The 24,089-nt window shown below is 40.4% G+C and overlaps 1 protein-coding gene across 5 annotated transcripts in view; it reads right to left on the reverse strand.

The window, feature by feature from the left end:
- Positions 1-24,089, reverse strand: part of SGPP2 (sphingosine-1-phosphate phosphatase 2) — a 122,596-nt gene that overhangs the window by 21,032 nt on the left and 77,475 nt on the right. For 4 of the 5 annotated variants that reach the window (XM_089916323.1, XM_022567798.3, XM_089916321.1 and 1 more), the window contains 2 exons: positions 21,415-21,594; positions 18,298-18,387 (listed from right to left, as the gene is read on the reverse strand). In XM_089916323.1, coding sequence (XP_089772449.1) covers positions 18,298-18,387; positions 21,415-21,594 — 270 coding nt within the window. The remainder of the gene's footprint in view (positions 1-18,297; positions 18,388-21,414; positions 21,595-24,089) is intronic. The other variant, XM_089916322.1, reaches the window with a different exon arrangement.

Here is a 24,089-nt window from a genome sequence, read left to right on the forward strand (position 1 = left end):
CTCTTCCCACACATAATTTTACAACTAATGGCACCATACTGTAACCTGTTTTTCATAGACTATATGTCATACACATCTTTTTGTGACTACAGAACTACATTATTTTAATGGCTATATCACATTCCACTCTATGGAAATACCATACTTAACTCCATCTGATTGGTGGACGTTTATTCTCATTGTTTGCTGCTAAATGCATTAATGAACACCCTTGGAGGGGCAGTATAGAATGTTATTTAAAAGCATGGATTCTGGGGGAAGGGTAACCTGGGACAAAGTGAGAGAGTGGCATGGACATATATATACTACCAAATGTAAAACAGGTAGCTAGTGGGAAGCAGCCGCACAGCACAGGGAGATCAGCTCGGTGCTTTGTGACCACCTAGAGGGGTGGGATAGGGAGGGTGGGAGGGAGACGCAAGAGGGAGGGGATATGGGGATATATGTATATGTATAACTGATTCACTTTGTCATAAAGCAGAAACTAACACACCACTGTAAAGCAATTATACTCCAATAAAGATGTTAAAAAAAAAAAAGCATGGCTTCTCAAGTCAGACCGCTTAGTTTTAAATCTCAGTTCAGTCTCTTACCAACTGTATAACCTTGGTCAGTTTACTTAACCTCATCTGTAAGACTGGAATAACAATAGTACCTCCCTCATAGGGTCACTGTTAATTACCCTGATGAGGTAGTTAATACATGTAAAGCACTTGGAATGGTGCATAGCAGATCGTAAGTGCTTTATAAATGTTTGCTATTATTTTTACTTTTATACCTGTGCAATTATATGCATTAGGAAAATGGGCTAAGAGCCTAGAAGGCTCTGAATGTACACTTTAGATCTTAATACAGTCTACAAAGTGCCCTCCAAAAAGCTTATACCAGTGGTTTATCCGTAACTTTGAAAACAGTCATCCTTGCTTGGCAGGTATGAGATCTGGAAACTCACTGCCAGTCTGACCAAGCTGGCTACAATGATTTAAGTGTATACCATGGGCAAACGGAAATGGTAAGATTCCAGTTCAGGGACATTAGAGGAAATGACATAGAGTTCTAAACCCGGCAAAATGAAAGTGAAATAAAGACATTTCCAGTAAAATGAAAACTGAGAAATTCATTACCAGCAGAACCATGCTAAAAGAAACACTGAATAGAGTAATTTAGGCAGAAGGAATGAGACACCAGATGGAAGAACAAAACTGTAGGAAGGAATGAGGAACAACAGAAAGGATAAATATGTGGATGAACTTAAATATATATTAGGTATACAACAATAAAAATAAGTCCTTGAGGGCTTTAAATATTTGTAGAATTAAATTTTATTTAATAACCCACTCTTCCCAGGAAGTGATAAAGTTACTAATTTGCATTTGATGCTCGTAAATCAAGGATACATGTTGTAATTCTTGGGGACCACTGAAAGAATTGTAAAGACTTTATAACAAGTTAATAGAGGAGGGGAAAAGGGAGAGTCAAAATACTTGATTAATACAAAAGAAGGCAAAAAAGAGATAAGAACAGGTGGGGAAAAGTTAACAAAGCAATATAGCAGATTTAAATCCAAATATATCAGATTATATTAAGTGACAATAGACTATATACACCAATTAAAAAGCAAAGCTGTCAAACTAAATTAAAAAACAAAACCCAACTACATACTGCCCATGAGAATCACAATGCAAATATTAGGATACAGAAAAGGCAAAAAGTAAAAGGATGGAAAATGCTCTGCAAATGCTCACCCAAACAAAGCTGGTGTTGCGGTGTTAACATTAGACAAAGTAGGCTTTGAGGCAAGAAACATTGCTAGTGACAAAAAGGACATTCCATACTGGTAAAAGGGCTAACCTATCAAAGAGACAACCATTTAAAAATTGCATGTATCAAATAATATAGCTTCAAAATATTTCAAAATATGTGAAGGAAAAATTGACAGACTAAAAGAAGAAATAGACAAATTCACAACCACAGTGAGTGATTTTTACATACCTCTCTCAGCAATGCAAAGAACAAGCAGGAAAAAAAAAATCAATGAGGATACAGGACTTCAAAAAGTACAATTTAAAAAATGACCTGTCATATAAAACGCCATATGCAGCAATTACACAAAATACAACCATATGTGGGGAAATAAAGTAAATCTCAACAAATTTCAAGAAATGGAAATCATATAGCGTACCGTTTCTGATTAAAGGGAAATTAGGCTAGAAATAAAATTTAAAACAATAATTAGAAAATTCCCAAATATTTAAAATTTAAGTAATATACTTCTAAGTGACCCTTAGGGGAAATTAGGGAATATTTTCAAATAAATGACAGTGAAAAATAATTTGTTAATACTTGTACAATGCAACTAAACATATTTTTAGAGGTAAATGTAGAGCCTTAAATGATATATTGGAAAAGAAGGAGGACTAAAAATCAATGATTAAGAATCTACTTCAAATATACTAGAAAGATAACAGCAAAGTAATGCTGAAAGGATGAAAATAATAAAGAACAAAAATTAATACATGTACAATGGAGAAAATTAACAAAACCCAAAGTTGGTTCTTTAAAAAGACTAAAATTGATAAGCCCCTATAAAATGGATCAACAAAGACTATAGAATCAAGAATGAAAAAACAGAAATTACAGATCCTACAAAGATAATAAAGAGACTTATAAACACCATTATGGCAATTAATTTGACAACTGAGATAAAAGGGACAAATTCCTAGAAAAACATAACATATAGAGAAAACAGAAAATTTGAATAGTTTTATATATATATGAAATATATCAATATAATTTAAAGCCTTTTCTCAAAAATAACTCTTCCAGATCCAACTGGGCTACTGATGAATTCTTCCAAAGATTAAAAAGAAAAAAAAAAAAAACTTATACAAATTCTTCTAAAAATAGAAAAAGAGGAAGAGTTCCCAAATCAGTTTATAAGGTCAGCCTAACCGTAATACTAAAACCCACAAGAAAAAAATATCACACACCAATCTCACTCATGAATATAGTTATAAAAGTCCATAAAAAGCACGTTAGGAGAAAGTGAATTCAGTGATATAAAGAAAGGTAATAATAATAAAAAAAAAAAGAAAGGTAATATATAATGACCAAGTTGAGTTTATACCAGAAATGCAAAGTTAGTGTAATAATCAAAAATCAATCAGAAGAAATCATAACATTAATAAAATAAAGAAGAAAAATCATAAGATCATCTCAAGAGATGCAAAAAATCATTTAATAAAATTCAGTACCATTTAGGATAAAAAAAACCCCAAAACTCATAGCAAATCAGGAATAAAAGTAAACTTTCTAATGCTGATAAATGGTGCCAACAAAAAAAATCTACCGTTAACAGCACCCTTAGGATGAAATATAAAACACCTTCTCCCTGAGTTTAGAAACAAGGATGACCACATCATCATTTCTATTCAATATCATAATGGAGATCAAAGCCCATGGGATATAAGGCAAACTAAAGAAATAAATATTGGGGAAGCAGTAAATTTGGCATTGTTCACCAATTGCATAATTGTGTTAAGTAGAAAATCCAAAAGAACATACAAGCAATTAATGGAATTAATAACTGAATTTACTAAACACACTGGATATGTCAATGTATAAAAATCAATTGTATTTATATATATGGGCTAATTAGAAATAGAATAATTAGAAAATGAAACAAATGCAATTTTCAGCAACAAGCCTACCAACACCTAGGAATAAATCTAATATATTATACGCAATACCTCTACACAGTAAACTAAAACATTACTGAGATAAACTAAAGATCTAAGTAGAGGAATGTACTATGCCAATGAATTGAAAACCACAATATTGCAAAAGATGCCAATTCTCCCAAGTTGATCTATAGAGTCAATATAATCCCAATAAAAAGTCTAGCACTGGGGCTTCCCTCGTGGCACAGTGGTTAAGAATCCACCTGCCAATGCAGGGGACACGGGTTCGAGCCCTGGTCCGTGGAGAAGATCTCACATGCCGCGGAGCAACTAAGCCTGTGTGCTACAGCTACTGAGCCTGCGCTCTAGAGCCCTCGAGCCACAACTACTGAAGCCCGCACTCTGCAACAAGAGAAGCCACCGTAATGAGAAACCTGCGCACTGCAATGAAGAGTAGCCCCTGCTCGCCTCAACTAGAGAAAACCCCCGCACAGCAATGAAGACCCAATGCAGCCAAAAATAAAATAAAATAAAATAAATTAATTTTTAAAAAGTCTAGCATTGGAGAAAATGACAAGCTGATTCCAAAATTTGTATGGAAATCCAAAGGGCCAAGAATAACAAAAAAAAGATTTGAAGAGCAAAGTTGGAGGACTTTTACTAGCTGACATCAAGACTTATTACAAGAGGGAACGTAAATTGATACAGCCACTATGGAGAACAGTATGGAGGTTCCTTAAAAAACTAAAAATAGAACTATCATATGACCCAGCAATCCCACTGCTGGGCACATACCCTGAGAAAACCATAATTCAAAAAGAGACATGTACCACAATGTTCATTGTAGCACTATTTACAGTAGTCAGGACATGGAAGCAACCTAAATGTCCATCGACAGATGAATGGATAAAGAAGATGTGGCACATATATACAATGGAATATTACTCGGACATAAAAAGAAACGAAATTGAACTATTTGTAGTGAGGTGGATGGACCTAGAGTCTGTCATACAGAGTGAAGTCAGAAAGAGAAAAACAAATACCGTATGCTAACACATATATATGGAATCTAAAAAAAAAAAAAAAAAAAGGTTCTGATGAACCTAGGGGCAGGACAAGAATAAAGACGCAGACGTAGAGAATGGACTTGAAGACACGGGGAGAGGGAAGGGTAAGCTGGGACGAGGTGAGAGAGTAGCATTGACATATACACACTACCAAATGTAAAACAGATAGCTAGTGGGAAGCAGCTGCATAGCACAGGGAGATCAGCTCGGTGCTTTGTGACCACCTAGAGGGGTGGGAGGGAGACACAAGAAGGAAGGGATATGGGGATATATGTGTATCTACAGCTAATTCACTTTGCTATACAGCAGAAATAACACAACACTGTAAATCAATTATACTCCAATAAAGATGTTTAAAAAAAAAGACTTATTACAAACCTACAGTAAATAAGAGAGTGGTATTGGCATGAAGACAGACCAGTAAACTAATGGAAAAGAATAGAGAGTGTATGTACATATTAATATATATAAAGAGTGTATAGTCACTTGATTTACGACAAAGTTGACATTTCAGTTGGTGGAAAAAAGACAATCTAAATTTTCAATAAATAATGCTGAGTATATTGGGTATTCCTATAGAATAAAAGTGGGTCACAAAATCAATTCCAAGTAGATTATAGATCTAAATAAGACAAGCAAAATAATAAAACTTTTCAAACTAAGAGAATACCTTCACAACCTTCTGGTAGGCAAAAATACCTTAAACAGGACACAAAAAGTTATAAACACAGGTAAAGATTGATAACTGGAGTATGTTAAAATTAAGAACTTCTTTTCACTTAAAGATACCACCAATAGAATAAAAAGGCAAGGCAGAAAATGGGGAAAGAAATTCTCAATACATACATCTGACCAGTGACGCACCAATAAATCAGTAGAGAGAAGACAATCCAATAAAAAATGGTCAAAGATAAACAGGCACCTCACCAAAGAGGTGATCAGTAAACATGAAAAGGGGCTGAATGCCATTATTCATCAGAGAAATCAAAATAAAAGCACACAGAGATACTACTACACACCCACTAGAACGGCTAAAATGAAAATGACTAACGTTAGCAAGGGCTGGCAAGGATGTGGAGAACTGGAAATCTCATATACTACTGGTGGGAGCATAAACTGGTACAATTCTTCAGAAAACACAACTGGACATCTGAAAACTGAACATACCTTATGATCCAGCAATTTCACTTCTACATTCATATTCAACAGTAAAACATACATATGTGCTCTAAAAGGCACATTAAAGAAAGTTTTGCATTATTCATAATAGCCTCAAACTGGAAACACAAATATCCATCAGTAATAAAAGAGCCAAGTAAAATGTGATATAGTTCTATGATTTAATACTATACAAGAATAAAAATTAATGAACTAAAGCAACATACAGTATGGGTGAATATGACAAATGAAATAGTAAAAGAAGCCCAGGGCTGAAGAAAATATACGGTGTAATTCCACTTATGCGAAGTTCAACTAAGGTATGGTGTCAGAGACCTGGGGAGCGGGTACTTTGGGGGAGATGCCGAGTAAAGGGCACGAGGACTTCAGAGGTACTGGTAATGCTATATTTACAGTAACCTGGGTGGTGATTCCTTGGGCGTGCTTACTGATCTCTCCTTATCCTCTAGGTACGACTTACACACCTATACCCAAGAACTAGGTAGCAGGTTTTCTGTTTATGCAATTCTCAAGTCCATTAGGAACTGAAGAATTTCCTCTCCATCCCTGGCTACATCAGCAACACATTTATAAAATGAAATGTGTGAAGCATTGAAGCAGCATGTCTTCAGATACTCTTCTCCTAAGAACTGGTCCCTCAAAGAGCCTCAAAGCTTCATGCTGCAGACCACTGTTCCAGGGTCCCTTTTTACGTGTCAAGACACCTGCCACATTCAACTCTGGGAGTTCTAGAAGCTCCAAAATGGAGCATCCGTGCCTGAGCAGTATTTACTTTTGCATGCCACTATTAAATTTTTCACAAGTTTATTCTTATAGGCAAAACAAAATAATGCTGAAAAAGAATATTAGACATGTGATCTTGCCTGGTCTCCTATAGTGAATGCAATATTCAGACTAATGGCTGAATCTTGTCAAATCTGACTCAGTAAAGTATAAAGAAATAAAAAAGACTGATTTATGAACAGATAACAGATGATATCCATTACAATCCACTGGACATTTACTGTGAACTTACTGTCAGGCACTCTGTTGGGAACTCTGGGGCGAACAAAGATCAAGAAAATAAGATTCTTTGCCTCAAGGCACTCACAATCTAATGGGAAGACAGACATGAATATAACCAATCATACACTTATATTATAGCCTGCTCTTACTGATATGAAAGTGATATTTCTACATTAAAATGTTAGGTGAGCTAAGGGACTTTGAATGAAAATCTCTCAAGTGTCCTTTTATCTACTGGAATGGAAATATTTGTATTTAATGTTAAAAGAAACAAATGTCAGGAAATTCACATTCTTGTTTTTTCTGTTGGTAAAATGTCATAGTTTTCCCTAGGATGCCCACTTCTAGGAAATTATCCTAAGCAGAGTTTCCCACAGTATGCTTAGAGGAAACCAGATGACAATGGGAAAAGGGATCCCAAAGCACAATGGAAATTTTCAACTAGCACCCTGTGCCCATTCCTGCCTCCCCCTGAACTTGAGATGTGGGAAAGATAAAAAACTACATTCCCTCGGCTCCTTTGGAAATCAGATTCCACCATTTAGATGCATTCTTGCAGAATTTGGAAAGTGGAAAAGAGGTGGAGGCTACCTTCCTCCTGCTGTTCCTGGGATCCTGCAACATCACAGGAAGGCTGAGTTGCAGCAGTAGGTTGGGGAATCCAGCTCCTACTTTTCTAGAGGCAACGAAGTCTGGTCACAGAGGCTCCAGCCTAGCATCTGCTCATTTGGTTGGTGAGTGCCCAGAGGGGAAGACGGTGAGCGCGGTGGTGACAAGTCGCCAGCAGCACTTCGACTTCTGGGTGACATTTCCTGTATTAAATTCCACTTTGCTTAACATACCTAGAGTTGATTCTATTTTCTGCTGTAATGTAGAATCTTGGGCTTTTGTTTTTAAATAAAATTCTGTTGTGTAATTAGCATTTATCAAGCATCCATCAATAGTTGCTAGGGAGGAGTCCAGAAACATACAAAGCAGGAAAAAGAAAACAATTTGAAATTCAGAAATCTCCAAGGGAATAATAAAGAGTTGGCCAGAGACCTACAGTGCATTTTAAAGGAAGCACTCAGAATTTCCTTAACTGGATTCAATGGGGTAGAACCTTGGGTGAGCAACATTACACTGGTTTCTTTGATTTCAAATGTTTAAGGACCTTTATATACGACTGTGTATTAGGTTGAGGAGGGGCAGAACACCTGTCACAAACTGCTTAAGGAATCCTTTTATTTTCACCAGGGAATCTCATGGGACAACTGTTTTCAGGAGTGTTGTGCAAAATGCACCAGAGAGAAATACCCTGCTTTCCTCACTCAGTGATATATTGTAGCAGATTTTTGTGTTAGTTTTTTTTCCTTAAAATTGGAGTCTTTTTAGCCTTTATTTTTCTACAAGTTGTACTTCTCTCCCTCTCTCTCCCCAGACCCCTCTGCCTTTTCTTATATTTAAGAGTATAATTTAATTTTTAAATTTACATACACTAAAATTCATTTTTTTTCATTTACAGTTCTATGAGTTTCAACAAATGTATAGACTTAGGTAACAACCACAGCCATCAGGGTATGGAACAATGGTATCATCACCCCCAAAACTCTTTCGCTGGTCCTTTCCAGGCAAGCCCTGCCACCACCGTAACTCCGGGCAACCACTGATATTTTCTCCATCACCATAATTTTGCCTTTTCCTGACATAATGTAAATTAATCATATAATATGTAGCCTTTTGATTCTGGCTTCTTTCACTTAGCATAATTCAAAAGAGAACCATCATATATATATGAATATATATAAAATATATATATAATAAAGAAGGAAAGCCTGCCTTTTCCAACTACACTGATGGACCTTACAGGCATTTATGCTAAGTGAAATAAGTCAGACAGAGAAAGACAAATACTATATGATCTCACTTATAAGTGAAATCTAAAAAAGCCAAACTCATAGAAACAGTAGAATGGTGGTTGCCTGAGGCTGGGAGGTGGGGAAAATGGGGAGATGTTGATCAAAGGATACAAACTTCTAGCTATAAGATGAATAAGTTCTGGGGAATCTAATGAAGAGCATCATGTCTATAATTAACAAACTGTATTATACAATTGAAAGTTGTAAGAGAGTAGATCTTAAATGTTATCACCAGCACACAAAAAAAAAGGTAATTATGTGAGGGGCTAGGGGTGTTAATTAACTTCTTTGGTTACCATTCTGCAATATATATGTATACCTAATTATCATATTATACACCTTAAACTTACATATGTTATATATCAATAATATCTCAATAAACTTATAAGAAAAAACAAGACAGGCCCATCCAACATATTACATGAAACAGTAGTTTGTTCCTCGTTACTGTGGAGTATAATCCATCGTATGGATGTACCAAGGTCTGTTGATCAGTTCACCGGTTGAAGGGCATCTGTACTGTTTCCAATTTTTAGAGGTTATAAACAAAACTGCTGTATCAATAAATATTTAATTACATCATGTTCAACAGCTGAATATTGTTCCATATCCTGATATTAAATTAATTTAATCTGGCAGCTCCTTACTGTTGCACATTTAGTCGTCTTCCATGTTTTACTGTTTTAAATAACACTCTAACCTCATGCAAATGTATGTATTTGTTCAATTGCTCTTCAGGAGAAATTCTCAAGGAATTCCTAGGTCAAACGGTAGGCATCATACATTTTACTGCTTTTGATACATATTACATGAAAAAGTCTCTTATGAGAATATCCCAGCACTCAATCCCTTATCAACATCGATTGCCGTCTTTTAATTTTTTACCAATCTCACAGGCAAAAATTTTAAAATGACACCTCATTTTTATTTGTACTTGTTTTATGACTTTTTTTTTATATCCCTGTAAATACAGGTGGAGTTGGCGCCTCATATTTATTGGACATTTTTATTTTTTCTTTCGGGAACTGCCTGTTCCTGTCTGTCTGTATGCTGGGCTTTTGCTTTATTATATTAATCCTTTGCCTGTTACTTTATATATATATTTTTATATACAGAAGCTTTTAAAAAATGGATGTAATCAGCTCTTCTAATCTTTTCTTTTGTGAATTGTCACATTTAATATCATGCCTAGAAAGGTCCTTCTCTATTTTATGTTTACATAAATATTCACTTATATTTTCTGTCTAATTTTTCCAAATGTTTGTTTGGAAAAACAGCATGAAGAATATAGGAGGCTTCCTGGCTGAGGCAGACAAAACGTCACTTCGCCCCTAGCACGTTGGGTTTGCTTCTGCCTTCATGGCTTTGAACTACTGATATAAAATATGCAGGATTCTTCTTTTCTAAGGGGTTCATCTGCCTTCTGAAGAAGGTGAATAGTTTATGAAACTAGATTGAATTTTCTTCCTATGATTGGATTTGGTTCAGAAATAAAGTTTTATTCTCTGGTTTCAGTGGTTAGTTGAATCACGGCAAAGCATTTCATATCGCTTTCTCTTTGTTCCACTAGTGGGACAAACTAGGAATAACTTAGAGAGCTGCAATGAAAATAAGGTGCCAGTGAGTGCCAATGTTTTCAGGGATGTCACAGCAACAGTGAGCATTTATGGCAGAAATTCGTGTACATATTTCCCCAAGGGGCCAAAGAATCTTTTTTAAAATAATCATGTAAATAAATGGGAAGGTATGATTCAATTTACAAAAGTTGATTTCACAGACAAATTTTGAAGACAGTGCTTTTTCCATTAAGAGAGGCATACAATTACAAGATGGGAAGAAGCCAGATTCCCAGCTGACCCACCAGTCTGGACCACTCTGGTTTCTGGTGTGAGAAATAAATTTAATTTTCTTTAAAAAAAAAAAAAAAAAAAAAAAAGAGGCACATGATTATAAGCTTACAGAAAAACTTCACCCTTCAATAAGACTGTAACACACTATATGATCCAAAAAGCAATAACCTAGGAAAAGAAAGAAAAATGGAGACTGGCTTCTACAGAAGGTTTAATCTGATCCCTTACTCTTATTTTATTAGTAAATGGGACTCATGTAGAACACAAATACAACCCACGGTAGTGTTGCATCTCAAATCTGTGCTCTGTATTTGAATGTGCTTGTTTTTCATGAGTAGTTGGGAAAAGTGAATGCATTCTCAATACATTCTAGACCTTAAGCATTGACCTGGGCTCCCTCTTCAGCAATCTGGGCTATACAGGTACTTTGGTGTCATTCTCACTGAGGTAAACTACCTGCTTCCCCATCACCACCTCACCTGCCCAACTCGGCCTCAAGGGACCATCTCTGTAGCTGCAGACCTAGTCCATTTGGCTTGGCTGCCCAGACACTGGCTCCCCTCCCCTATCAGACTAACTGTTGGTTGTCACACTCTGGCAGGTCTGACAACACATCCTACTGGAGCAGCTTCTGAGGCTCCAGGCCACAGAATGTTAGAGGCCAACAACTGCAGGAGGAAGGATATAAGTAGCTTCTGGTCTGAGGCAAACTGGCCCAGGACCAGACTGTGCCTGCTTTCAGCCCTTTAGGGCTTGGCCCACTGCCCCTAGGGGCCTCCGAACTCTGCGTGATTCTGGTGCTTTGACCAACTTCTGTCTCTGCCTATCTTCTGTGGGCTGCACTCAAGGCTCAGTCCAGCTCCCCCTCCTAGATTTAGGGCGTTTCCAGGAGTCTATGTACCTCACACTTACAGAATAGGTGGAAAAAGTTACCCCAACTGTGGCTTTTTAGACGGCACTGAGAAAGGAGATAAAAAATTAATTTGCCTATGTTTGTTGTTAGGAATACAAACCATGAGCAGTCCTTGCTGGTAATTGTGCAAAGTCCTAATTTTGGTTCAATTAATATAGAAGCCTAAAGTGCCTTCAGTTTCCCTTTGCATCGTCCTAACAAATGGCTGTCTGGCTGTCTGAACTCCTCGTGTGGTGGTTTGGCTAACGGCAATTTATTTTGTCTTAACACACACACACACACACACACCAACAACAACAACAACTTTAAACACAAGAGGGGATGAGTGTTTTACCATGAGTATTTAATACTTTTGAAACCAGAAATAATCCTCTATTTTAATGAAAGGGTAAAAATACTTCTCTCCAAGGTAAAGAGAAAAGAATGTGCATAATATTGTGGTGACTGATGCCTAGAAACACAACCAAATTCCCTTTTTATCTCAGTAACTAACTCACCCAACAGGGTATAACAAAGTAGAGCTTTGTAGGGTGTAATTTATATTACAATTCGCTTTCTCTCTAAGTTAAGTAAGGCAGTTTGAAGTAAGTTTTTTTTAAAAAAAAAAAAGTAGTTTCAAAGAACTTGAAAAAACACACCCAAAATGCTCTAGTCCAAAGCCAGAACATAGTTTTGTATGGTCTGCAGATAATTTAATATTTGAGAAACCTTTTCAACATTCTCCAACTCCAACCAAAACTAAAGCAATATTTAGGGGGAAAAAAAATGAGTAAGCAAATAAAACCTAATATCTATATAATTATTCACAGATCAAGCAATTTAGGGACAATAAAATAGAACAGAATTTCAGCTAACTCAAGTTTAAAATAATGGAACAACTATTCACTAACCTAACGACAACAACAAAATTCTGGCTAATTTTACTGTTAATATATTAGGGATGATTGCTTTATCAGTTAAAAGACTTAAAATCAATTCTGTATAAGTTGATTTATTTTAGGTTTCACAAACATAGTATGATCAGCCTTCTTGATTTTCTCTAGTCCTCCTTTCCCCACAAACATAACGTCCAGTTTTTGAGTCTTTCAAACAGTAGGAAAATGCAATGATGTCAATGTACAAAGTATGTCGCTGGTGCTTTGCCTGCCGTCTTCTGGCAACAGATGCATTTTATTTTGGAGAAGGGGCCCTCTCACACGCCAGTACTAACCCTAACCGTCACTGCCAATCACAGCCCCTGTTCACATAGGCTGGCTTCTGGCCCAGCTTGTCCAATCACAATCCCCTGATCCCCTTGGACAGTGTCTGGTACAGCAAGAGACTCATAATCCAGGCTAGGCCAATGAAAGTCTCCACTAGAATCTTTTCAGGAGTAACACAGAAAGAATTTAAGCCTTGGGTCTAGCATCAGAGACAGGGCAGCCCAAGAGGATGGATCCACCATGTAGAGAGATACAGAAATGACCGAGGGGGCTTCCCTGGTGGCACAGTGGTTAAGAATCTGCCTGCCAGTGCAAGGGACACGGGTTTGAGCCCTGGCCTGGGAAGATCCCACATGCCGCGGAGCAACTAAAGCCCGTGCGCCACAACTATTGAGCCTGAGCTCTAGAGCCCGCAAGCCACAACTACTGAGCCCACGTGCCACAACTACTGAAGCCTGCACGCCTACAGCCCGTGCTCCGCAACAAGAGAAGCCATGACAATGAGAAGCCCGCGCGCCACAACGAAGACCCAACACAGCCATAAAGAAAAGAAAAGAAAAGAACCTAGGGAAAGAGTGGGGGAGGCTTGCAATAAAGATCTAGACCCAGAGGCCCACACTCCCAGTGGCCACCTGCACCTCTGCCCTTCCTACAGTGTGGTTATAAAAACCAGTGTAGGGCTTCCCTGGTGGCGCAGTGGTTGAGAGTCCACCTGCCGATGCAGGGGACGTGGGTTCGTGCCCCGGTCTGGGAAGATCCCACGTGCCACGGAGCGGCTGGGCCCGCGAGCCATGGCCGCTGAGCCTGCGCGTCCGGAGCCTGTGCTCCGCAATGGGAGAGGCCACAGCAATGAGAGGCCCGCGTACCGCAAAAAAAAAACAAAAATCAAACAAAAAAAAAAACAGTGTATTTCCTCTCCAGCTTCAACAAGTTTGCGCTGGTTTCTGTTATTTGCCTTCAAGGCATCCTGACTCATGCACAAGGTAACCACTTGAGTTTGGGCACTCTCAATCATGGTGAACTTACTTACTGGGTTGTTTTTCCAGTTCCTGTTCTTTGGGCCCTGCCTTTGCAGCACACAGGGGTGGCTTCTGGGGCCCTGTCTCTGCTCTGCAACCCTGCCTCCCTGCCAGGCTCCCATGCCCAAGGGTAACGCCCAGTCCAATCAAAGTTTCATCTCTGAGAGTGAAGGTCTGGATCTGAGAGAGAAGTTGTTAGGATCTGCGTTCTGTGCACCGTGGCACTCTGCAGGGAGAGGAAGACACGTATGAAGCTTAGGTGTTCGGCCCCATCTGTGTTGGATTCCACGGGCTACCCCAACTTTCCAAGACATTCTACCCTCTCCCCTGCCCCTTCAGCTGGCTGTAATTGGTTTACTTTTCAAACCAAGGGAACATGAAATTATACACCAAAATCTATTTCTGTAAATCATTGCTTAGGATGCTTTTTACTATGGGAAATGTACAATTTCAATAAAAATCAGCTTGGGCAATAAGGAACAGCCAGCCTACAGGTACTGTGGCCCCAGGTACGGTACAAGAATGTCATCAGGGCCCCTGTGTTATTTCCATGTTTTGCCATAAACAGTGCTGACTTCTCTCAAAGGTCGATTCCCCCAAAGGCCCCAGTTGGGGCCACCTGTGTTGTTCCTCACGTTCAGCAGGAGATGGAGAAATGTTTCCATGCACGGAAGAGCACCATCAGATTTGGAAATACTATCCTGGCAGTGGTGTCAGAACAGCTTTAAGACATCTTTAAGAGTCAGAACTAATTTGACTTGGTGACTACCTGACTGATGGGTGTGGGAAGAGAAGAGCTAGGACAGCGCCCAAGTTTCTCCCTTGGGCGTCCTGGTAGATAGAAGCAATGCCAGAGCTGGTTTGGCCGGATGGTGACACCACGTGCAGGTTCAATGCCTCCCCATGCTTCACTCAGACCTGCCCAGGAGTCAGCCAGAGCCTGTCCAGAAGCCTGATCTCACAGCAAACCACTCACCTTTGACAAGAGAGATGTCTTACCAGGCGAGATTAAGCAAATGACTGCTCTCTGTGAACTGTCCTTCCTGTTTATGCACGGAGAACCATTTATATGAAGCTGGTAGCCACCTGAATGACTCGTGTGCTGTGAGCCTCCTAGCTGGGTGCAATTAGAGCCGTTCACGCTGTGGACACAGTGGCTGCCTATACAGCACCTGCCCCCACTTTCCTTCCACCTTCCAAGTCTTCTTTTGTCCAGGCTTATGCCCTGGCCCAGCTCTAAGGGACAGTCTAATAGATGGCTCTCAACCCTGGCTGCACACTGAAATCAACTGAGGAACTTTGAAAAAACACCAATGCCTAGGACTGTATCTTTTATTGTGGTAAAAACCCCACATAGCATAAATTTTACCATCTTAACCGTTTTAAAGTGTACAGTTCAGTGGTATGAGGTTCATTTACATTGTTGGGCAACATCACCACTGTCTACCTCCAGAACTTTTTCATCTTCCCAGACTGAAACTCTGTACCTGTTAAATGATAACTCCTCATTCCCCGTCCCCTCAGGTTCTGGGAACCACCTTCTATTTTCTGTCTTTATGAATATAAGCAAAATCATAGAGTATTTGTCTTTGGTGATTGGTTTATTTCACTTAGCGTGATGTCTTCAAGTTTCTTCCATGCTGTAGTGTGTGTCAGAATTTCCTTCCTTTTCAAGGTTGAGTAATATTCCATTGCATGTATCCATCACATGTTATTTATCCATTCATCCATCAGTGGACACTTGGGTTGCTTCCACATTTTGGCTGCTGTGACTAATGCTGCTGCTGTGATCGTAGACGTCCAAACATCCCCAAATATTTTCTTTAAAGTTTTCCATGGGATTTGAATGTGCAGCCAAGGTTGAGAACCACCAGTGTGTGGCAGTCCCTAGAGAATGTGAAGAGTCCAGAGGAGAGGCACGCCACCTTAGGTGGCCTGATCCAGCTGTTCCATGCTAATTATAGTACTTATCACAGACAGCAATCAGTAGCTCATACATCTGTCTCCATCAATAGATTCGGACACCTGGGAGGGTGAGGTAGGTTTTGTTTACCTCAGTATCTTCTAGATCTAGCTCCAAGCCTGTCACCCTGCAGAAGCTTATTAAGTTGCTGCTAAATAAAGACAACCAATCCGTAATTCAACTCCATCTTTCTATTAAAACTAACCATTCCCCTTTGCTACTAGAAATTATGTACCATTCTACCCTGGGCCATGTCTGTGGCTGTGGAGTCTGACTCAGACCTGGGCCTGAGTCAGGGTGTCAGATCTTTTAATTTGTTTAATTTTTTCGCCATACTGTGCAGCATGTGGGATCTTAGTTCCCCGACCAGGGATCGAACCCACACCCCCGCTTTAGAAGCGTGGAGTCTTAACCACTAGACCATCAGGGAAGTTCAGGGTCTCAGGTCTTTAGGAGACAAAATTGTACGTGTGAAGGAGTCCTGCACGGCAATGGTGGAGCAGGATGGGGGTGGGAGGAATAGTTGCTACTGCCCCTTGTTCCAGTTTTTTCTGGAACGGATGCTCCAAAATGAGTGGTGGGACCCATTCCTTAGATCTCAAAGAGAGGTCTAAACGATCTTCCCCACAAATTTGTGCTTCCCTACCCCCTAACCCACTTTTAAAACTAAAGACAGACACGTAGCTGGATTTTTATTGAGGTGGGTTTTCTGTGCCCTCTATTCATGTCTGCAGCTCCACATTCTCATGTTTACTTTGGTTTTAATTTTAACCTGAGTTCCTAAGATCGCTTTTTATTAAAACCAATGGAAATTAAAAAGTAGCCCCAGATAAAAGAAATACTCAAACACCCGAGAGGGTTCTGCTTCATTCCATATTTAAGTCTGTGGACGTATTTGGAGAGAACCTCTTTATAATGAGGAGCAGTGGTGTAGCAAATTGAGAATGCTCTTCTCCCCTTTCCCCTTAAGTCTTAGAAGCCATGAGACACACTGTGCAATGGGACGGGAACAGCAGGGACGTGTCTTGGTAGGTAGATAATAAGGCTGACCCCTAATTGCTCCTGTCGTATTTTCAAAATCTGGGCCCCCTTGCACCGTGCAGCACTCCAGGATCAGGGTAGGGCAAAACCAGCAAGGTCACACAAATGCAGGACTTTATTTCAGATTGGGATATTTTGCAGAAAGTTTCTGCATTGATTTTGATTTTTTAAGTATCGCATGAAAATCATTTCTTTTGATTCTGGAGTTGTTTGGCACCCCTTCAATTTCCTGCCTGACTTGCCTCACCCTGGGTCCAGCCCTGACTCCACTCACGTCCCCGCTTTCCTTGGAGTTATAATTTGTTTTTTTCTTAAGAGGAAAGCATGACGTTGCTCTCTGCATCTCATGCAGCCACAAACGTCTTTCTCCGGGTTTACTTCCTCCCTGTTCTCTTCTTCTGCCCATTTTGACAAACTCTCTCCCTAAATTCGTTCACCTCTGCGGCTTCTGCCGTTCCACACCCCCCCGCCACCTTTCCCAGGATGACCGACATCAGGTACCAGGAAGAGATACAAGAGGGCCAGTGAAGGCCGGCCTTTCCCTCTGAGGTCTTTTTTTTTTTTTTTTTTTTTTTTTGCGGTACGCGGGCCTCTCACTGTTGTGGCCTCTCCCGTTGCGGAGCACAGGCTCCGGACGCGCTGGCTCAGCAGCCATGGCTCACGGGCCCAGTCGCTCCGCGGCATGTGGGATCTTCCCGGACCGGGGCACGAACCCGTGTCCCCTGCATCGGCAGGCGGACTCTCAACCACTGCGCCACCAGGGAAGCCCCCTCTGAGGTCTTTTGCTAACATAATTTTTCAGCTTCACGTGCAGAGTAACACAATAAGCAAGGGCCTAATCCTTTTTAAAGAAACCTTTCTTGCAGCAATTATGATGATAAATAGTTAAACCGTGGCCAGCATTATGCTCTGCAACTCCAGGGTAGCTGGCTGGAACACCAGGAAATAGAACTGAGTAATTTTAACTGTGCTAACTACGGAAGCCCTGAAAAAAATGCCTAATGCGGTAAAAACATGGACAGCTCTTTAAACGCAAAGCCAGTATGGAAGGAAGCGAGCTCATGATTTGGGCTCTTTTGACCTGGTGGGACTCCTACCCTGCAAGGGCAGCTGAGACCCCCAAATTTCACACCCACATCTTCGAGGACCAAGTGGAGGACTTCATCCATCACTCACATCCCTGACCCTGGGTGTTTTTCTGCACCTCTTGCTGCATCATCGGTAAACCGGCATGTAATCAAACTACCTGAATCTTTGTTACCATTCTAGCTTCCAAGTCATGAGGGTCTAGCCCAGTTCAGCCTCCTTCATATCATTTTAATGATTCATTACTATTATTATACATGTGCCAGAAGATAATAATTCCTTAATTCATTGGCCTGATGGGAAACGTAATTACATATGCAAATAACTTAATAAACACATAGTAACCACACTCCTATTCAGATAATCACCCCAAGACCTGCCCACAAAGGCTTACCAGGACTGTGTGCATCCCAGTGTAAAGTCTGCTGAGACTCACCAACGTGGAAAACGCCACAGCCGTCATCAGTCCCAAAACAAAGGGATACTGCAGGGGGAGAAGAGAAAACAAGGACATTAGGTCAGGTTCAGACACATACAATTTGATGCTGCGGAAAGGAATAGGATTTCTGATCCCCTAACTCCTAGTCTCAATCTCATATTCCCTAGACCAGCAGTCTGATGATCTAAAATCACTTGAAAAGTGGGAAAACTAAGGAAAGAGAAGGGGAAGATGCCTAGGAATACAGTTCTGGAAGGAAGTTTCACAACATATTGACATGCAAATAAGACACAGTAGAAAACTTGACCTTAGCTATTGTGCTACAAGTTTTAATGGAATAAATAATTTTTTATTTCTACCTATTTTTAGATTAAAACTTATGAAATATATGGTATTTCCAAGAGGCAAGGTAGATAGACAGTGCTGTAATTTGGATGTCCAACTAGCTACTTCCCCATCATGTGCTGTGATGATAAAGCTTGGCAACAACCAGCTTCTTGAGGAAGCCTGGGAACAATGGCCCCATGTTAAGACTGGGCATATTTCTGTACAGATGTCAAGGCAAGAGTCCGGACTTCACTGAATCTTGACATTTGCTCGTGAGTAATGAAAACAGCTGGAGGAATCTGGCTAATGACGAGTCATATAAAGAACACACAAATATCCTGCTTATGAGCTAGACACAGAGCTATAATCCAGTTGCTTCAACTACTGATGTCTGTGGTCTTCTGTGGTAATAAGGATAAAGACGATAGAGAACTGTCTATATTATGTGAAGTGCTTTATGGTCACTATCTCATGTATCTTCACACAACCGTATGAAATAGGTTCTATTACTAGCCCCAGTCCACAGATGAGGAAACCCTTAACCTTGATAAGTTGCATTAGTATTGAACTTTAGCACAAAGATGCTTGCCCATCAAGCACCCCTCACAACAGGAGCTGGGGCTCAGAGAGGTACAATGACTTGCCCAAGGTCACACAGCCAGTAGCGACACAGTCTGAACAAGAAGCCACATCTTCTGAGTACAAGCCCAGCATGTTCCTTCCAATGCAACATCTGAGTATAATAACACAGGGTTGTGCATTTTTTCTTAAGATTTATCATTAACTGGGTCTCTGATTTTAATCAAAAAAGTGCTGAAAATTAATGAGTTCATGTATTCAGAATTTAGAGGTTGGTATTCGCCTGAACACATATTTATATAAATAAACCCATTTTTAGAGCTACTCATGAGTAAATAACCCCAAAAGCTGAATACATTTATTATTAAAAAATTAAATAGGAAAGAAGTGCATAACAACTCAGGCCTTAAGAAAACTATTGTGGGACTTCCCTGGCGGTCCAGTGATTAAGACTCTGCACTTCCACTGCAGGGGGCACAGGTTTGATCCCTGGTTGGGGAATTAACATCCCGCATGCCCAGCGGTGTGGCCAAAAAAATAAAAAGGAAAAGAAAATCGTTTCATCACGTAAGCTGTAAAGACATTTTTAAGAAGATCCAGGTGGCCTTAAAATGAGCATATAAATGATTGTTGTTGCTTTCCTGCAGTCAGCGCCACTTGTTGATTTTTTTTCCTAAGAGAAGCATGTTCACAGGCTTCTCTTGATGCTGACAGCAGCCCGATGGGGGTCAGTGTTGGGCCCACTATGTCCTTCTGGGGCAGACGGCACGGGATATGCCATAGCTCAGAAGTCTGCATTCAATTAATTCCGATAGTACTGGGGAGCTCAGACATTGTTTGATCCTGGCATGACATTTAAGTTACAAAAAAAGATTATACCTAGTTGGATATGATACTATACACTTGTCCTTTTCCCATTTAGGAAACTGAGATCTGACCCCAGGTGACCAGGTAGCAGACCAGGTACAGCCAGGACCTGACACTAATCTTATCCTCTTCCAATCACATCAGGCTGACACCCCATTTTTGTACAACCTGGAACATGGAACATCCCTGGGTTTCTGGTGTAGAGGGGCAGGAGAAGCAGTACTGTCATTTACATACAAGGCTGCTGGAGTTAATGAAATCTAAATTTTCCAACGGGTAAAAGGTAAAATTTCTGAAATTAAGCACAAAATTAGAGCAAGAGTTCTCAGAAAGGAAAAATAAATCTTCATTGCAGTAATAGTATAGCTTTTGAAAGGTCTTACTATAACTGGCATTTAAGCAGATACTAAGTGAAATTCTTCTATTTTCAACAGTTATTAATCACCTGTCATTTAGACAGCTTTCTAGAAAATATGGAATGATTATTTCTAACGGTTGAGCCCCCCAAAAAGGCAGAGACATCTTTGGGGGCTAATTTGGGAACAGGCTATTTCACCCTGGGCCCTGGGACATGTAGCTGGAGGATTTGGTGAAATCATCTCAGCCCTGGAGGATCATTCACTAGGATCATAAACGCCTCGAGTCTCTTGCAAACAGAGGATGACAGCACCTATTCAGTGCCATCTGGTTGGGCAGCTCAGGGTGAAAATGCTTTCAGAAGCGGGATGCCACACACCCTGGTTATGTTTGTGGTGCTGTTGTCATTATTATTTTTTTTTAATTAATTAATTTATTTTTGCTGTGTTGGGACTTCGTTTCTATGCGAGGGCTTTCTCTAGTTGAGGCGAGCCAGGGCCACTCTTCATCGTGGTGCGCGGGCCTCTCACTATCGTGGCCTCTCTTGTTGCGGAGCACAGGCTCCAGACGCGCAGGCTCAGTAGTTGTGGCTCACGGGCCCAGCCGCTCTGTGGCATGTGGGATCCTCCCAGACCAGGGCTCGAACCCGTGTCCCCTGCATCGGCAGGCGGACTCTCAACCACTGCGCCACCAGGGAAGCCCCTGTTGTCATTATTAATGGTGTCCACTTTCACTCTTGGGCACAACCTGCTTTGGGTACTAAATCATATGGTCACTTCATTTATAAAAACATTGTCACTGACTGCTCAGTAAATTTTTGTTCCCCATCTTTATTTCATAAACTTCAAAGTCCTTCAAAAAAAGAAAATCCTGAAGGGAAACTCTTTGCTGCCTCATCGTACGGATGGTGTTACACGGGAGGAAGTGGAGTCTGCGCCTTACCTGGTATCTGTCCGTGGTAGAGATAAGGAGGGTGAAGGAGATGGCGGTGGCTGCCATGGCGTGGGTGGACGGCATCCCATACTCAGCAACCACTCTCTTCTCCAGTTTCACAACAGGAGGGGAGAAGGGGCGGGGCCACTTCAAGACATCCTTGGCCACCTGGCCAATATACATCACCAACTGCCAAACCAAAGGATGGAGGTAAGTCTAACCAAATGAGCAAAATAAACTCCTAGGTTCTATGAATTTATTTTGAGGTTTCCTGTTGGTTGGCTGAAATCACCTTTCTCTCTGACCCAGCGGCCTACGGGGAAGTCTTGTAGGAAGACATTTTAGTTGTTAAAAAGAGAAACAGGCCGGGACTTCCCTGGTGGCGCAGTGGTTAAGAATCCGCCTGCCAATGCAGGGGACACGGGTATGATCCCTGGTCCGGGATGATCCCACATGCTGCGGAGCAACTAAGCCTGTGTGCCACAACTACTGAGCCTGCGTGCCACAACTACTGAAGCCCACGTGCCTGGAGCCCGTGCTCCGCAACGAGAGAAGCCACCATGAGAGGCCCACGCACCGCAACAAAGGGAAGCCCTTGCTCTCTGCAACCAGGGAAGGTCCGGGCACAGCAACAAAGACCCAATACAGCAAATAAATAAATAAATACATACATAAATAAATTTCTAAACAAAAAAGAGAAACGAGAAACAGCCCTTCTGGATTCCAGAGGGTCACTGGGCAACTAAGATATGACACTAACACATGTCTTACTTATTTTGGTCATATATTTAACACTTGTATAGCTGGTATGTGTGCTAAGCACTGGTCTAAGAACTTTACAAATATTAACTCACTTAATCCAATAGTACCTGTAGAATGCAGACCCATTTTACAGAGGGGTAAACCGTTGTACATAGTTAGTAAGTGGCAAGACTTAATGGATTCAAATCCAGAGAGTTTGGCTTCAAAAAATAAGTGCCTTAAACTACCACGGTAATACCTTCGGGATGGTCCTGGACTAAGAATCTAATACTCAATCAGACAGCCCTTCTTTTCAAGTTTTAACCAAAAAAGTGACTTCTGGCTTAAAATTTTTTGAATGTCACTGTTACTCCTGATGTATGCAGGCAACATACTGGATATAGTTTAACTTTTTTCAGTACTCGAGAGCGTCATACAAATAAATGGCGTGACTATTTTCAACCCTAAAATCAACACAGCTCAATCTGGAAGTTTTTCAATTGAATTTTTTTTTTCCATGATGCCATTAATGAAAAAATCCCTTTCTCTTTTTCCCTTGAAGTACAACATAGATATCAGAATTGATTTACATACCCTCCTGAGATGAATAGGACTGTTAACAATAGACTTACTTACTTTGTTAGAGAGCTTCACAGGACATTTCCGTGATGATATAAAAGAGGGAGAAGCAACCCATTCACTTAAGTCTCTGCATTTGCAACCCAAAGTGTGGTCTGAGGAGAGGCAGCATCCACACCACATGAGTGCTGTTTTAAGATGCAGAATCTCAGGCCCCAGCCTGTACCTACGGAACTGGAACCCTCATTTTCTCAAGACTCCCGGGTGGTTCATGCGCACATGAGAATTTGAGAAGCACGGCCGGCTTTACACTGTATTCTTGCACAGGTCACTTTGTCATGGGCTTTAATTATAAACCTCCTCATCTTACTATGATCGCATTGATCTTACTAGGGCTTTATTTAGCTTGTGATGGATGGAGTTACTTGGCTTTGGAACAAAACCCGCTATGGACTATTTCAAAATACTTTTGATTAGTCAGCCAGATTGCTTTAGAGTTTCCCACATTGTGGTGCTTTCTTTTAACTCATCTAGTTGCCGGTGAATTCTGAACATTATCCCAGCACACTCAGTATCCCCCAGAAGACGCTGCATATGTTTTTGTGCTCTGCTGCCACTTTGCTCTGGGTTAAAAAATCAAGAACCACTGTCTGTGCACAGCAGGCCAAATCCACAGGCTTTAAAGCCTCAGTGACAATCACTCCAAATTCCATAGCTGCGATTTCTAATCAGACTTTGAAACTTAACCTCTTTACCATCCCCTTATTACCAGAAACTACTGTTTTGGAAACCAGCTTACTCTTTTATGTTTCTGCCTCTCCCTCCTGTGAACCTATAAAAACCACATCAGACCGACTATTTTCTGGGGAGTTGGAAAACTTGCAGACGTTGACTACTAAGAATTTCTCAGAAGATGCTAGGACATAAATGTTTCTCAACCCTGCCCCTTCCCCACTCATCAACATCAAAAAGAATATTACAGGCATTACGACAACTCTAGTTCACTCAAAAATACACAGAATCTTCAGACAGGAAACGTTAAAATCATAGAGTGAAGACAGACTGTGTGACCCTCATTCAGACAAAACTTAATTTCCTTGAAGTCCATGAGTTTCTTCGACTTCATTTATCTTTTGCCTTCTATATCTAAAGGATGTTTTTAAGAATGAGGACAATTGTTCATTTTATTTAAAAGTGTTCCCATAGCAGCACACTGTTTCTGATCAATAAGTTTCAAATAACAATTACTGTAATTACAGAGCTCTTCAAACCAGAGAGAGTGGAGCTATGTTTTTCAGGTTGTAGGGAAAGAGTACCACCCACAGGGTGACAAGTCCTGTCTCTGTCAGTTTGCATTCATTACG

Source organism: Delphinapterus leucas, chromosome 8, assembly GCF_059928025.1.
Source record: "Delphinapterus leucas isolate spDelLeu-1000000601 "Yukka" chromosome 8, BTC_Dleu_Yukka2, whole genome shotgun sequence".
NCBI lineage: Eukaryota > Metazoa > Chordata > Mammalia > Artiodactyla > Monodontidae > Delphinapterus > Delphinapterus leucas.